Source organism: Cervus canadensis, chromosome 16, assembly GCF_019320065.1.
Source record: "Cervus canadensis isolate Bull #8, Minnesota chromosome 16, ASM1932006v1, whole genome shotgun sequence".
NCBI lineage: Eukaryota > Metazoa > Chordata > Mammalia > Artiodactyla > Cervidae > Cervus > Cervus canadensis.
In genome coordinates this window covers 30,462,216-30,476,921 of record NC_057401.1, presented here as the reverse complement: position 1 = coordinate 30,476,921, position 14,706 = coordinate 30,462,216, and the positions used below count along the sequence as shown (strand labels likewise).

At 41.2% G+C, this 14,706-nt stretch overlaps 1 protein-coding gene across 8 annotated transcripts in view; it reads left to right on the top strand.

Moving 5' to 3' along the window:
• Positions 1 to 14,706, top strand: part of GHR (growth hormone receptor) — a 301,945-nt gene that overhangs the window by 125,625 nt on the left and 161,614 nt on the right. For 7 of the 8 annotated variants that reach the window (XM_043488960.1, XM_043488956.1, XM_043488957.1 and 4 more), the window contains exon 2: positions 7,752 to 7,832. In XM_043488960.1, the coding sequence (XP_043344895.1) occupies positions 7,763 to 7,832 (70 nt within the window). In that variant the 5' untranslated portion in view covers positions 7,752 to 7,762. Of the gene's footprint in view, positions 1 to 7,741; positions 7,833 to 14,706 lie in introns of those variants that run through there. The other variant, XM_043488954.1, reaches the window with a different exon arrangement.

The window sequence follows — 14,706 nt, the reverse complement described above, 5'->3', positions numbered from 1 at the left end:
ACTGTTTTGGACTTGATAAAAGAAAAAAAGAGTTTCTTCCAACATTTGCTCTATATGTGACCCAGGTATGTGAGTGACTCCTTGAATACTCTGAGTTATGGTCGAAATCATTTTCAAATTATATCTCAGCAAGATACTGAATCTTTTTTGTTATTTGAAGACTTCATCCTATTAGATCTTCAATAACTTATCTATTTCCAATAAATTAGGTAAAACAAAGTCTGTATTTCCATCTGAGAGTCTTGGAAGAAACTTCAGCATCTTCAACTTTGTTTAATATACATTCTCCATGTTCTGTGTGATCTGTCACAGTAATAAAAATTAGATTTTTGGGGGGGTGGAAAAAAAAAAGCCACTCATGGAAAGAGAGAAACCAGAAGTCCAGTAAGAGGTTTGCTTTCTCAAATTCTATTTAGGAGAAAAAATGACTTTGTAGGTGCAATACTGTAAGATATACAAAGAAATGGAACATACTATTCAAATAAGCACCCACCTTTGTGACTGATTTTCTCTTCCATGTAAGAGTTACACCTGCCTCGTGCTCAGTGAATGCACCGAGTGTATCAGGCTGGGTGAGTTTGACGGTCATCCATCGGTCTAGCTATTGTGTTGAGGGGTTTCAAAGTGCCACCGGGCCCTGCAGAATTCAAACAGGATGTCCCATGCTCCAAGAAAGGTCCACTCCCAACAGAATGCCCATGCTTACTAGGAAAGGGGAAGCACCAAGCCTTTGGTCTTGAAATGGCCCTTATTCTTTCACTCCTCCAGAAAGAAAAGGGTGGAAGCCCAGGTTCCTGTAACCCAGTTGCCTTCTCTGTGTTCTCACAGGAAGATTCCTGGCTTTAAACCAAGCATCTTATTATTAGAATTCATCTACCCAGTTTTCAACTATAAAAATCCATCACTCATGAAACAGATGATCTGGATCCAGTAAACAGCAGCATATAATAATCTTACGGTAGATGAGACTGTGATTAAGGGGAAAATCAACCTCTGGATTCCCAAACTTTTTAATCTAATTACTTCTCCCACCTCCATGTATGTATGCAGTTTGCCTGCACACCTAAGCAGAAGTGAGCAGCATTCCTGCTTATCCTAGGTGATACACACATTACATTATGTTGATCCTTCCCCTTCCCTGGACATTCATGTGATTTAAGTGCTTGATTGAAGAGGGAAGTCTCACCTATTGTGTGGATGACATTACCACATCCTAGGCTTCCATTCCAGGACCTACAATGAGGGCCCCTCTCCCAGTCCTATGGAAACATAAAATGGTCTGCTTAATCACTAGTATCAGAAAGTGTAATAAATAGCAAGTGTTGATACACACAGAGTAAACTGAGGTTTGGTAAAGCAAGGATTTGAACCTCATTCCAGAACTTGTGCACTGAAGCCCTAAGCTCACCCTCTGTAGTTGAAGGGCAAGGATAGCATCTATGATAGAGTTTGATAGTAATTTCTATAGCCCTGGAAAAGTATCAATGATTATTAATGACATATGGCCATCTGACTTGGAATGGGTGGTATCAGATGAACCCAAGTGTCCAGGGCTCACTCAGTAGCACTGTCTTCTACCTGCTGTGTCCATGTCAGCAGATCGTTTAATCTTTGTACCTGTTACCTCACCTGAAGTCCAGAGAGCATCATTTACTTTCCCAACTGGTGGTGTGCTTAGACCAACTTGTGAATCTACATTTAGTGATGTCAGTGATTCAATGAATCCAAGTTAACTGACTTGGTAGCTTAAAATCAGCCTTAGTGGAGGTATTTATATCACAGAGATTGGCAAATGCTACCAACTGTGGCCCTTTTAAAGTTATTACTCCAGAGAGACAATTGTTAGATATTAGTACACCACTGACTATGAGTCAAAGAGAGATACACTGTGAATTGTCATACTTCTAAAGGTAAACAAAGGCATAGTGGGTACCCTAAAAAGCTTCCATAAATATAATCATACCTAAGTCTTCAGTAAATCTTTTGTCGCATCATTCTGCATTTGGGAAGACCTAAGGCAATGGCTCAGTCATGTCCAACTCTGTGGGACTCCATGGACTATACACAGTCTGTGGAATTCTCCAAGCCAGAATACTGGAATGGGTAGCCTTTCCCTTCTCCATGGGACTTCCCTGGTGGCTCAGACGCTAAAGCATCTGCCTACAGTGTGGGAGACCTGGGTTCGATCCCTGGGTCGGGAAGATCCCCTGGAGAAGGAAATGGCAACCCACTCCAGTATCCTTGCCTGGAAAATCTCATGGACAGAGGAACCTGGTAGGCTACAGTTCATGGGGTTGCAAAGAGTCGGACACGGCTGAGCAACTTCACTTCACTTCAAGGCAATGGCACCCCACTCCAGTACTCTTGCCTGGAAAATCCCATGGACGGAGGAGCCTGGCAGGCTGCCGTCCATGGGGTCGCGAAGAGTCAGACACGACTGAGCAACTTCACTTTCACTTTCATGCATTCGAGAAGGAAATGGCAACCCACTCCTGTGTTCTTGCCTGGAGAATCCCAGGGATGGAGGAGCCTGGTAGGCTACCGTCTATGGGGTCGCATAGAGTCAGACATGACTGAAGCGACTTAGCAGCAGCAGCAGTTCAAAGTCCATGTATATTTTACACTTACAGGACATCTCAATTTAGATGCTAACTTTTCATATGAAATATACTTGATCTGTACTTAGATCTTATAAAATGTACTGTTGAAGAAGGTTTACATACCCAGCCTGTTCTGAATGTATGCTTAATCAAAATTAAGTATAATTAAACTTATTTAATTCTTCAGTTGTGTTAGCCACATTTGAAATATTCAGTGGTTGTGACTGGTAGTAACTAAATTAGCACAAGTGTTAATACCCACCATATATGCTCTATTTTTTTAAATAAAAATGGAGACTTACTATATATACTACTTCCAAAGGATTTTTCCCCCCACACCTTATCCATTTAAATCACTTTCCCATCTTGTATTCCCTACCGGATCCCTCAAGGAAGAGAAATTTCAGCAAGAGTAGTTATATCAATAATGTCTGTGAATTTTTTTCTCCCTCAATGATAGGAAGGAGATAAATTGACCTAAGGCATTTTGTGTCTGACAGATTTTCAAATGACCGTCACCAAAAAGTAGATAATAACATGAACTCTAGATGCAAACTGTTCAAATAAATGCCTGAAGCTAATTAGAATGGATTATTTAAAATACCCTTTTGGATGAACCTCTTCCTTTTTCAGTGCTGAGTTCTTAGAAAAGCTTCACCAGGAAATCAATGAGATTCAGTTTTGCAATATTTCATTAGTAATCACACTAGCATCAGAAAGTACACATTATTAGGTTATCTACCTGGAGTCTTGGTTTTGCAATATAAACAATTCTGCTACTGTTGGGGTTTTTTTTAATCAACCCTCACTTTTTCCAGGGCTTCCCTGGTGGCTCAGATGGTAAAGAGTCTGCCTATAGCACGGGAGACCCAGGTTTGATCCCTGGGTTGGGAAGATCCCCTGGAGAAGGAAATGGCAACCCACTGCAGTATTCTTGGCTGGAAAATCCCATGGGCAGAGGAGTCTGACAGATTATAGTCCATGTGTAGCAAAGAGTCGGACACGACTGAGCCACTTCACTTTCTTTCTTTCACTTTTTGCAGAGCAGAATCACTAGATCAGTAAAACAGAAATTTGGGGAAACTTATTTCTCATCAATTCAGCTACCATTTTGATATTCTTCCTAACTTGGCTGTGACAGGACTACAAGCTCCTAAATCTGTTATTTTACTCCTCCCATTTATTAAAATGTTATCACACTTCTAAGGATGCTTTTTGACTTTTCCTTTTAAGTACATGATGCAAATCAGAGGGTGTAGGTGGTTTTGGGTAGTGGTTCATTATATCTCTGGTAAATTACTAACCAGATATGAGCACATGTATTCCTGTATGGCTTTATATCTTTTTTAGTGTTACTTTTAATAAAGATGACATAGGGATTCTTTGCAAAGTAGTCTTATCTTTAAACTGACCTGCTGCTCATCATTTCTGTGTGGATATCTCATTTCTCTGTATCTCTGAGAAATAGTGATTTCTCAATGATTCTGATTGCTTTTATATTTTCCATTGTGCCTTGAATAGGAGAAGGCAATCACACCCCACTCCAGTACTCTTGCCTGGAAAATCCTATGGACGGAGGAGCCTGGTAGGCTGTAGTCCATGGGGTCGCTAAGAGTCAGACACGACTGAGCGACTTCACTCTCACTTTTCACTTTCATGCATTGGAGAAGGAAATGGCAACCCACTCCAGTGTTCTTGTCTGGAGAATCCCAGGGACAAGGGAGCCTGGTAGGCTGCCGTCTATGGGGTCACACAGAGTCAGACATGACTGAAGTGACTTAGCAGCAGCAGCAGCAGTGCCTTGAATAATGCTAGCATGTACTGGTGATTCAACAAATACTTGTTAATTTTAAACGAAAGAGAATTGAGCCAATGGCTTCCTTTGCCTGGAGTTGGCTATAACATGTTAGGAAAAAAATATTGTATTTAATCTCCGTCTCTTCTCGTGTGTTTATGGACTATTTTATAGCCAAGGAACAAAACTTATGTCATTGGCCGCGCTGTGATTTGGAGGCTTCCTCTGCTAGGCAGTTTACAGAATTAAAACTCACGCCAGCTGGATCACAGGGCTTTTCAACTGGCTCTCCCTTGTGGAAGGGGGAACAGGCAAAATGCCTCAGGCTCATTGAGCTCCAAATGGTGTGAGTTCCCTGATGCAAGAATAGCAGCTCCTTCTTCCCCTACCCCAGTGAAAATCATACCTTGTGGCTATAGCCAAAGAATGCACAAATATTAGAAACGTAGAGAGGGGTTTTCCCTAGGAAAATATTGCGAACTTCAAAAACTCTGTAGACTAAGGTGCAATTTAATAGATGCCTCTGAACAATGCCTGCCTCTAGTTAGATTATTATATTAGGAAAGGGAAATAAAGGGATTTTCTCCTGCTCACATCTGGCACATCTCTGATAGATTAAAGTACCAAGCTTCATGTTTTGGCGCTCTCTTGTCTTCAGTGACATTTTATCTCCTTCAGGACCTAATGGAAGAGAATCCTCTCATCTAGAAGCTGCCATGCAGAGCTCTCATAGTTGAAGGGAGAAGCTTACAGTTGAATCAGCCCAGGCCAACTAACACTCTGTTCATGTGAAGGCATTAGAGAGAGTTCACTAGGGCAGTGGAAAGGAGGAGAGTACACAGGGGACCACTTTCGCAGTCATCCCCACTGAGCCAGCAACAGTGGAAGGGGAGCATTCATCTCTAAGGAAACACTTAGCCCTTCCTGGAATCCAGCCACATTGCTGTGGCTTCTTCTGTGCTCCCACCCCTTGTTAGAGCCCTAGAGTTGAGGGGTCCCTATGCTCTGCTCTCGATGGCAGTGGACTACTCTTTGTGCGAGGACAGCTGTTCTAAATAACCTCCTATTCTGCTGTGGGGGTGTGCCAACAGGTTTCTGGTTCATTTTGCTTTGTGGATTCCGATTTGTTTCATGAGATAGAATGTGGCCTGTTGGAGATGGATCTGGCTCCTAAAGGAATTGTTGTGATCATCAGTTCCTTATTTGGGGGAAATGAAGTTCATTTGTAGGCAGCAGCTTTCAAAAGTTTTGGGGATGGGTGGAGGCCAACTACATTTCATCTGAAGCAAAATTCACTTGTCTCTAGCATCTGGCAAGACTCTCTGAGAAGTGTGGAGAGGTGACTTCCAAACCAGGGAAGCATCCTTCTGAGAAATGCGAACCTGTTCATATCCTTGTTCGGTCGCGGGGCGTACAGGACTGCCTCAGAATGGGATTCACTTTTAGGACCTGACGTCAGGAAAGCATGTGCCAGGGGAGGCTTCTTTAACCTGCCACACAGTGTGGTAAGGCATGGGGAGTGAACCTGGCACTAGATACAGAGTCCAGTCCCTCAGAGCTTTTCTTCCTTAAAAAAAGGCTTGCGAAATAAAACTTTAAAGGAAGTACCCAGCTATCAAGAGGGTAACATTTTCAACCTATAACGTGTTTGTTTTTAGCCTCTTTATGTATTCCCATAAGCCTATTTATGTATTCCCATAAGATCTTATGGGAAAACCCGAACAAACTTCTTGGCCAAACTAATATTTCTGCTGGAGACCTCAAATTATGAATATAATGGCCTGTTCATCTGGGAGTTAAGGATCTTGGGAGAGAGGCTCAGAGAAAGTGGATGAGGATTATGCAAAGCCATTAGCCCGAAGCCTTCCAGATTAAGACTTTAAAACACAGGTGTCATAATAACCCCAACTCACATTAGTGTGAACTCACTGTTGGCAAAGTGTGTTCCTCTATGATGTCACACTCAATCCTATGAATGACCCTTGGGGCACTGTGTGAGGGCTGTTCTCATGCATGTGGGAACACAAGAGAGATTCCATTCACCTAGAGATGTTTTCTTAAATGTTTTAAGAACATAAAAAAAATGATACAGAATTTTTTAAATGTGGCATCACCCACTGTCTAGAAATGAAAATGTAGAGCGTCAGACATTTAATACCTATTCAGAATTACACAGCCGTTACCTGGATCAAAGCCTTCCATTACCCGTGAAAACAATCATCCGTGTTCATCATTTCAGTTTGATTAGGGGTAATAGAAGGACTATTCCATTGTTGTCAAGAATGTAACAAAAATAAGTCCAATAAAGGCACCGATGGAGCTCCCAGTATGATGATCAGATCTGCCTGAATAACTTGTAAAGAGCTGTAATTTTATGGAAATATTGCAACTAAGATTTAAAGTACTTGGCATTAGTCGTCAGATGTAGCAACAACTCTCCAAAGGGCAGTCTGCTGAGTTCATTTTAAGGCAGCCTAAACTTGTCTCTTTAGAGATCAAGGAGGTGGACATCTGGTTTATTTATTACAAAGAAGCTTCATTTCCTCCAGGTAAAGGTGTTTGCTAGCTGAGGCATGTTGACCTGTTCCCCCCATTCATCACACTGAAGGGTCCAAGGTGTGGCCAGGCTTGGGATTCCAAAGTTAGCCCGCAAACTGACCCTTCCTAGAGTCTGAGGTGCTCACATTCCTGGGCTTTTCAGAGACCTCATTCCTTCTGCAACTAAAACCCACAAGAACACCAGGTGTCCCAGGGGAGGCCACTTGGAAGCACTGGTGTTTTTTTCCTTTCCATTTCCCACCTTCTCTCTGAGCCTTCTAGTTAAGCCTCCTTCCTATGGCTCATTAGCGCAGTGTTTTGAGTGTTAATTGAGCTCTTTTGTTCACTGGGAAACCCGTTGGAGAAGTTTTACTATGCCTGAAGTGGGTTGTTTTGTTTTTCCTTTTTTGGCCTGTCCAGCCCAAGGTCCCTTGCTTATCGATACAGCTGAGAAGTTTCTATTTCCAGATCAAATTAAAGTGAACCATGCTGGCCCTGTCATGAAAGCAATGCATGGGTGTCATTTGTTGTGAGGTCATTCTATGGCTGTTGACAAGAATGTGGAAATCTAGTGTCTATGTTATTTCTCAAGGTGAGCACCCACCGGAAGTAGAATGTATTACAACCTGCTGTTTGTTCTCATGAAAAGTATGACAACGTGAGACTCTAGGGCAGCGAAAGACTTATGAAGATTCCTTCTAGAGCTGATGTGCATGTCAACTCATTCCTGATTCAGCCAGTATTTAAACAATTTTTGATGAACATGGTCTGCTTTTAATTGCTTGGCTTAATTTTATTTTTCTTTGTTATGATTGCAGGTCCTACAGGTATGGATCTCTGGCAGCTGCTGTTGACCTTGGCAGTGGCAGGCTCCAGTGATGCTTTTTCTGGGAGTGAAGGTGAGTTCTGCTTTTCTATTCCCATTCACAGTGTTTTGAAACCACTCTGAACTTTATTTGTGAAATCTAAGTTCTTTGGGTGATGTAATTAAAAGAGGTAAGTTTTAAAAAAAAAAAAAAAAAGGTAAGTTTTAAGTAGCAGTAAATAGAAAACCTGTTGTAGGTTTAAAATTGCAAACTAGGAGGACACCTCTGGGGATGTTTTAGGAGGAACACAGTAGTCAGCTTTGGCAGCTGATGTTTCTTCATCAAAAATAAATGCTGCAAATCATGCTGAGGACATTTCTAGTGAAGGCATGCCAGGTCTCTTGGTCTCAGGCTCTGGGAGAAAGATTGAAATTGCACCAAAGGGTTATTCACCAACTGATCACTCAGTTCATCTGTGACTGAGGTTACCAAAGCCTGTTTCCAGAGTTTAGATGTAAGGCCTTTTAATCATATTCTCTGAGAGTGGAAATTTCAGATTTCAAATAAAGTTCACCTCTCACTCACTGGGTGGTTACTGTTTGGCTAAGTTTGAAGGAAGAAACAGCTGAAGTAGTTGAATGATGTGCTCAGATGTCATGAATTTCCTTGGCCATCTCTGTAATTCTCCCTTCTTCTTTATACTCTCTTCCTATTGGAAAACTTGTCATATATTCAAACTTAGGACTCAAACTGTAATAACTGGAATAGGTGAGTAATGAAAGGGAATGAGAAGGATTTTTCTGCCCTGAAAGAAAACCATGCTCATAATGAAGTGGGAGACTTTTTAAAATATCATCTTGAGAACTTGATATTTTTTTCTTGCCTGAGCTTCAACAAAGGAAAGGAATCATCTGTTTCTCCTATTTTATGATACGACAGTCACTTGTGGCTTTAAGAGCGGCCAGCTCCCCTACTTACCAGGCAACTCATGTTGGAAAACACAGTTTAGCGACAGAAGTAGTGCCTTAAAATGTCCTCCCTGACCTTCGAGCCAAAAATAAATCCCTAGTAGTGAGCTGCTGAGGGCAACCAGAGAAACTAAGAAAACAAGAAGGGTAAAATGTTATTTTATCTCCTTAAACAATTTTAAAATATTTATAGAACAGAAGTCACAATTGTTTGAGATATTTTGGGGTCTCTTTGGAGTTATAATGTCAACATTATGCAAGTCGAACATGGAGGGAATCACAGGCTCCGTGTCAGCAGCTTTTCCCATGGCTGGTTTTAGACCCTGGTTCTGAGCCAAAGATTTACAGCTGAGATCCTGAGCCATTCCAAAGTCATGGTGGTTTAATCTCTACTTTCTTCATTAAGGTGACTTTCACTCTACCAGGCTAGGCTTGAGGAATTTAAAAGACTTGTGAAATGAAAAGTATGGCAAAGGAACTCTAAAGTAAATTTAAAATGTATGCCTGGCTAAAAAGACTAGAACTCAAATTACATTTTTGACCTAGAGAGTCTGCAAAGAGCATATATTTCAAATGCTTTGACATTTTAGTAAACCTTTAACTTCGTGGAGGAAACAAAACAATTAGCTGCTTTTATGTTTGCTTTTTTTTTTTTTTTTGCTTTCTGGGAGTTTTTTTGTTCGTGGGGAGCACAGAATAAGAAAATGCAAAGTTTATAGTAAATACAAATTGTATATTCAACAGTACTTACAGTTTAACAGTACTTGTACATACTAAGTAATTTAGCAAAGGGGAAAAAGAAGTTGTTATTTTTTTTTTCTTAGTGGGCTAACCAAAATTCCTTTGGAATATGTGGCTAGTCCAGAATTCTTAGCTTAAAATGGCTGAGGATTGTTAAGGACAGGGTATGATGTTTATATAAGAAGATGCAGATGAGCCTGTTTGAACATGAGTGAGTGTGTGTGGGTGTGTGGTGCTTGCCAGCTCTGGCCATTTATCTGATGGGTTCAGCCAGAGTGATCTCCTGACATGAATCTCAGATGACCTTCATGGGCCACGTGTTTTTTTTTTTTTCCTGCCAGATCTGGATTGTACCCAGATCACTTTATTTTTTCTCCCATTGTATAAGGCAGACTAAAAATGTAAGAGAGGACTTTGAAAAAAAAAAAAAAGACGTTTCTTTAGTTTCACCAGCCATTCACTGAATCTAGTTTGGTCAGTGGAAGAGGTGGTGCTGCTGAGCAAGCGATCTGGGACGCGTCACCTGGAGAAGAGCTGCCCAGAGCCTGGTAGAAGATGGCGGATCTGCATGCCCAGGGAAGATTGGCACTTGAAGCCTTGAGCAGGGCTTTTCTTGCTTGGGTAGATGAGCCATTAAAAATATACTGGCCCTGAGGGGATTTTTTTATTATGTCTAATTGGCCTATTGGAAATTTAATGAGAACTAAGCGCGGAACAGTGCCACCATTGTATTAGCTACAGTGTTGAAATAGCTGCTTTCTCTGTCTTTCATCCTTAATACATGATTGACTGGGGGATTTTGCAGTAACTAACGCCTGTGCTAGCGATGTGTTATGTAAGTGAATATTGACACACTCCAGTCAATAATGTCCGGGCAACAAAAGTTGTATTCCTAGGTCTCTGATCCATAAGCTGTTAATATTAGTCTTTATATCTGGTCCTCTAGGCAGTATACCTACTCTTAGGGAGAATTTATTTTTTTTCCTGGATGTAGTTTATTTAACTTTTTAAATTAAAATATAATTTAAACTTATAGTTCATTTACAGTTCATTTAAAGTTCATTTATAGTTCATTTAAAGTTCATTTACAATATTACTTTCAGGGGACAGCATAGTGACTTGGTATTTTCATAGATTATATTCCATTTAAAGTTATTGTAAAATTACAGCTGTAATTTCCCAGACTGTGCAATGTATTCTTGTGGCTTATCTATTTTATATATAGTAGTTTATACCTATTAATCCCATATCACTATGTTACCCCTCTTCTCTCCACTCTCTCTACTATTCACTACTAGTTCTCTCTGTGAGTCTGTTTCTATTTTGCTATATACATTTATTTGTTTTATTCTTTATATTTCACAAATAAGTGATATGATAGAGTATTTGTCTTTCTCTGTCTAACTTTTTTCAGTAAGTATAATACCCTCCATGGCCATCCACATTATTGCAAATGGCAGAATTCCATTCTTTTTTATGGCTGAGTAATAGTCCGCTGTATATTAACACATATATACGTCTTGTTTTATCCATTTGTTGATAGATAGTTGGGTTGCTTCCATGTCTTGGCTATTGTAAATAATGCTGCTGTGAACATCAGGGCGCCTGTGTCTTTTCAAATAAGTGTTTTCACCTTTTCCAGATGTATACCCAGGAATGGAGTTGATGGATCACATGGTACTTCTATTTTTAGTGTTTTGAAGAAGTACCATACTGTTTCCATAGTGGCTGCCCCAATTTACATTCCCACCAACTATGTAAGAGGGTTCTCAGGGAGAATTTCTTATTCCAAAATCAGAAATGAGCAACAATGCCCCATTTTCAGTGGGCTTCACAGGGTTGAACTGTCAACTGGTTGCCTTAAAACTGCTGCTCCTGTGATAATGATTTTAATGAGAAATATGCATAAAGATGTTATGGATATAAACATACTGCTGAGGAGCACCTGTTGTCTGTTGTTGTACCTCTGCTCTTTCTGTTGGTCCACAGTTGAGCACCCTCTTGACCTCAGCAACCTCAGGTGAGAGCAGGCAAGCCCTGCTGTGAAGAAGTTCAGTCTAGCTGGGATGTGAGGAACCTATAGGTATTAATGAGAGATGATAGGTTTAAGGTCTAGATTATGTGATGAATACAAATGACCAAGATGTTCTGAAAAAGAATAGATCAAAGTGGCTAGAATAGTTTAATTCAACAAATTCAATGTATGGATATTTCTTCAGAGCTTCTCATTTTTAAAAATTGAACTCAGGGCTGTGAGGAAGATAGTGATTCTTCCTTCAAGGAATTTATCGTGACTTAAGAGATCAAGAATATCCATAGAGAATGACTGTATGAGGTGGTTATGTATGGAAACAGTGGCCTGAAATGCTGTCTTTAAGAGTGAAGAGAGGAGAGTCACGTCAAGCTGTGGTGAAGTAGAGGGGACTTCACAGAGGATGTTGGTGTTATTTCAGCAGAAATGAGAATACTGGGTTAAGATTTGAAAGGCTAAGAAGAGCAGGTGTGGCTGCAGAAGTAGCATGTATGGTGATGGAACAGCAGAAAAGAAGTGCTCAGGTGTAGATAGGCGACAGACATGGAGAGCAAGTCATCTGGTCACTGGGTTTACACTACATGCAGGGCACTGTTCTAGGCAGTGAGTGGTTCTGTTTCACACACAGCATCCAACAGATGTTTTTTTCAGCACTTCCTTTGTGGAAGACGTATAATTAATTTGGTCAGAGTGTACACTATGTGAACACCGTGTTTGTAATTATTCCCTTTCTATGTAAACTTAGGTCGATGAATTCAAGATAAATTATAGAAGGTCTAGAGATGGCAGAAGCTTCATGGAAAAGGCAAGGCTTGTTGGGCTGGGAAGATGGGTAGTATTTGGAGAGGCTTACACCATATCCAGCAAGTCATAGTTCTTAAATTTTAGGCCAGGTGAAAGTGTTCATGGTGGTGCATTTTGTGTGTGTGTGTATGTGTGTAGTATTTATATATAGCATATATAGGGAATTCCCTGATGGTTCAGTAGTTAGGATTCGTCACTTTTACTGCTGGGACCCAGGTTCAATCCCTAGTGGGGAAACTAAATCCCATAAGTCATGCAACTTGGCCAAAACATATATACATACATACGTGTGTGTGTGTGTGTGTGTGTGTAGGGCATGGTTTGCAGACAAAGCACATCACTAATATCCTATAACTCTAAATATCATTCCATTAAAAAACTTACACTAGGAGTGAGATACCATGTCCCAAAGGAACCAAGATCCCTCAAATAATATTTTCTATCTTTGAACATTTTTCGTAAATTTATGCAAACATACACAGCACTTTTGTGAAAGAAAAGATGCCTCTGGTCTAATTGCTGACAATAGGAAATAATGACCCAATGGCAAGAGCATTCTTTTTTTTCCCTAAATAAACCTTTCTTTTTCATGCCCACTTGCAGGCAAAGCCCCACAGAGCCCTGGGAGCTTCAGGTCATGCAGGATTTATTTCATCCATGTATTCGAGTCATGGCTATAGTTGGTAAACAGTAAAAGGTGTACCTGTTAAAAATGTTTTCAAGAAGGAGCAGTTCAAGGCTTTCCTTGAATTTACCCTAGAAGTTAGGAAGAAAGCCATGGCACTTGAGATTCATGCTGTCTTTTACTTCAAGAGACAAGAAGAAGTCTTAGTCTCTTCTGGTGCTGTGGACATCAGTAGCCCTATGTTACCTGGTCCTCTTGGTGTATCACAGATGGCTAAGTTGCTGGAGTTCAAGTCCTAGCAGTCCAGATGATGGAGCTTCCGGTCTCATCTACCTGGATGATGCCAATGGAAGACATGCAGAGACCTTTGTGGGTGATGAGGCCTTTCAGCAAGTTTTTATTGAATGTAAATTTGAATTTACTTATCTGCCTTTAAGGAGCTCGTGGGCTATAGAAGACAGACAAGTAAACCTAATTTAACTGTGGTCCTCTGAGGTTATTAAAGAGATTTTTAAAATATATATGATTTTACTTGACTGTGCCAGGTATTAGTTGTGGCATTAGGGATCTACAGTCTTCATTGTGGCATGCAGTATCTTTAATTGCTGCATGCAAACTCTTACTTATGACATGTGACATCTAGTTCCCTCACCAGGGGTCAAACCCAGGCCCCCTGTGTTGGGAGCATGGAGTCTTAGCTACTCAACCACCAGGAAAGTCCCTAAAGAGTTTTAAGCAGGGTAATACTACTATTAGACTGTCATTTTGGAAACAATGACAATGTTTGTAGTAGTAGATTGAAAGTTACAATGGCCATAGTAGATTAAAAGTGAATTGGAGAGAGATGAATGTGGAGGAAGCTGGTTGTAATAGGTTAAGAGAGATGATGCAAAGGTGCCAGTGGTAGTTAAAAAGAAAAAAATAGATGGGTTACAGACAGATGTTGCAGAGCACTTGGAGTCCAATTACGTGTGGGTTTTGGACTTGGGGACCTGGCAGAACTTTCTTACCCCATCCATTTCAAAGTTTCTGCACCTTGAGTTCATGTTACCAGCATCAGCAGTGACTCACTTGTCAGAGTGAAGCCCTGGAGTACAGCTCAGCCCATAAGCAGTGAAGCGGTACTTGCACGGCACAGCTGTGTGGTGGGGGGAACACTGAGACTGACGACAACAGAGTGTCTGAGCAGGCTGTCTGTTGGACCGTTAACAGAACCCCTCCTGCCTGTGCCCAGCCCGGGGCCCACGGCTGTCTCCTCCCCCTCTGTGGTGTGTCTGTGATATGGCTTGGCCACTGAGCCCCAAGGGTCCACGGCAGGAACAAAGGCCTGAACTCCTGACTCCGTGTCGTCTCTGCACATTCATGACCCAATCCCAAGACCTTGACATATCCCCAGATATTTGATCACCCCTGGCGTATGCACTTATCTCATGGAATGCAATAAAATACACTCAGGCTGAGTCGAGGGCAGTACGGCTATGCACTGAGCAGAATCTGGGAGGTTGATGAGGCTTCCACAGTAGCTACATGACTCACCCCTGGGAAGCACCTGGCCGTGGGAGTGATGAGGTTTGTACCCTAGCAAATTAGTATTAAAAGGACTGGGACCACACAAGAGTAGTCTAAACCTTGAACGTTCAGGCCCCACATGCCAGTGTTGGACTATATGTCCAGCCTTCCACTTTAGATGCCAACATTACAGGACTAGAGCTTCTATGCACAGGTGGACACACCACTTTGGTTCAGTAGCCCACACTCGGGCTCCTGTTATGTGGGGTCAGGAATGTGGTGGACAGA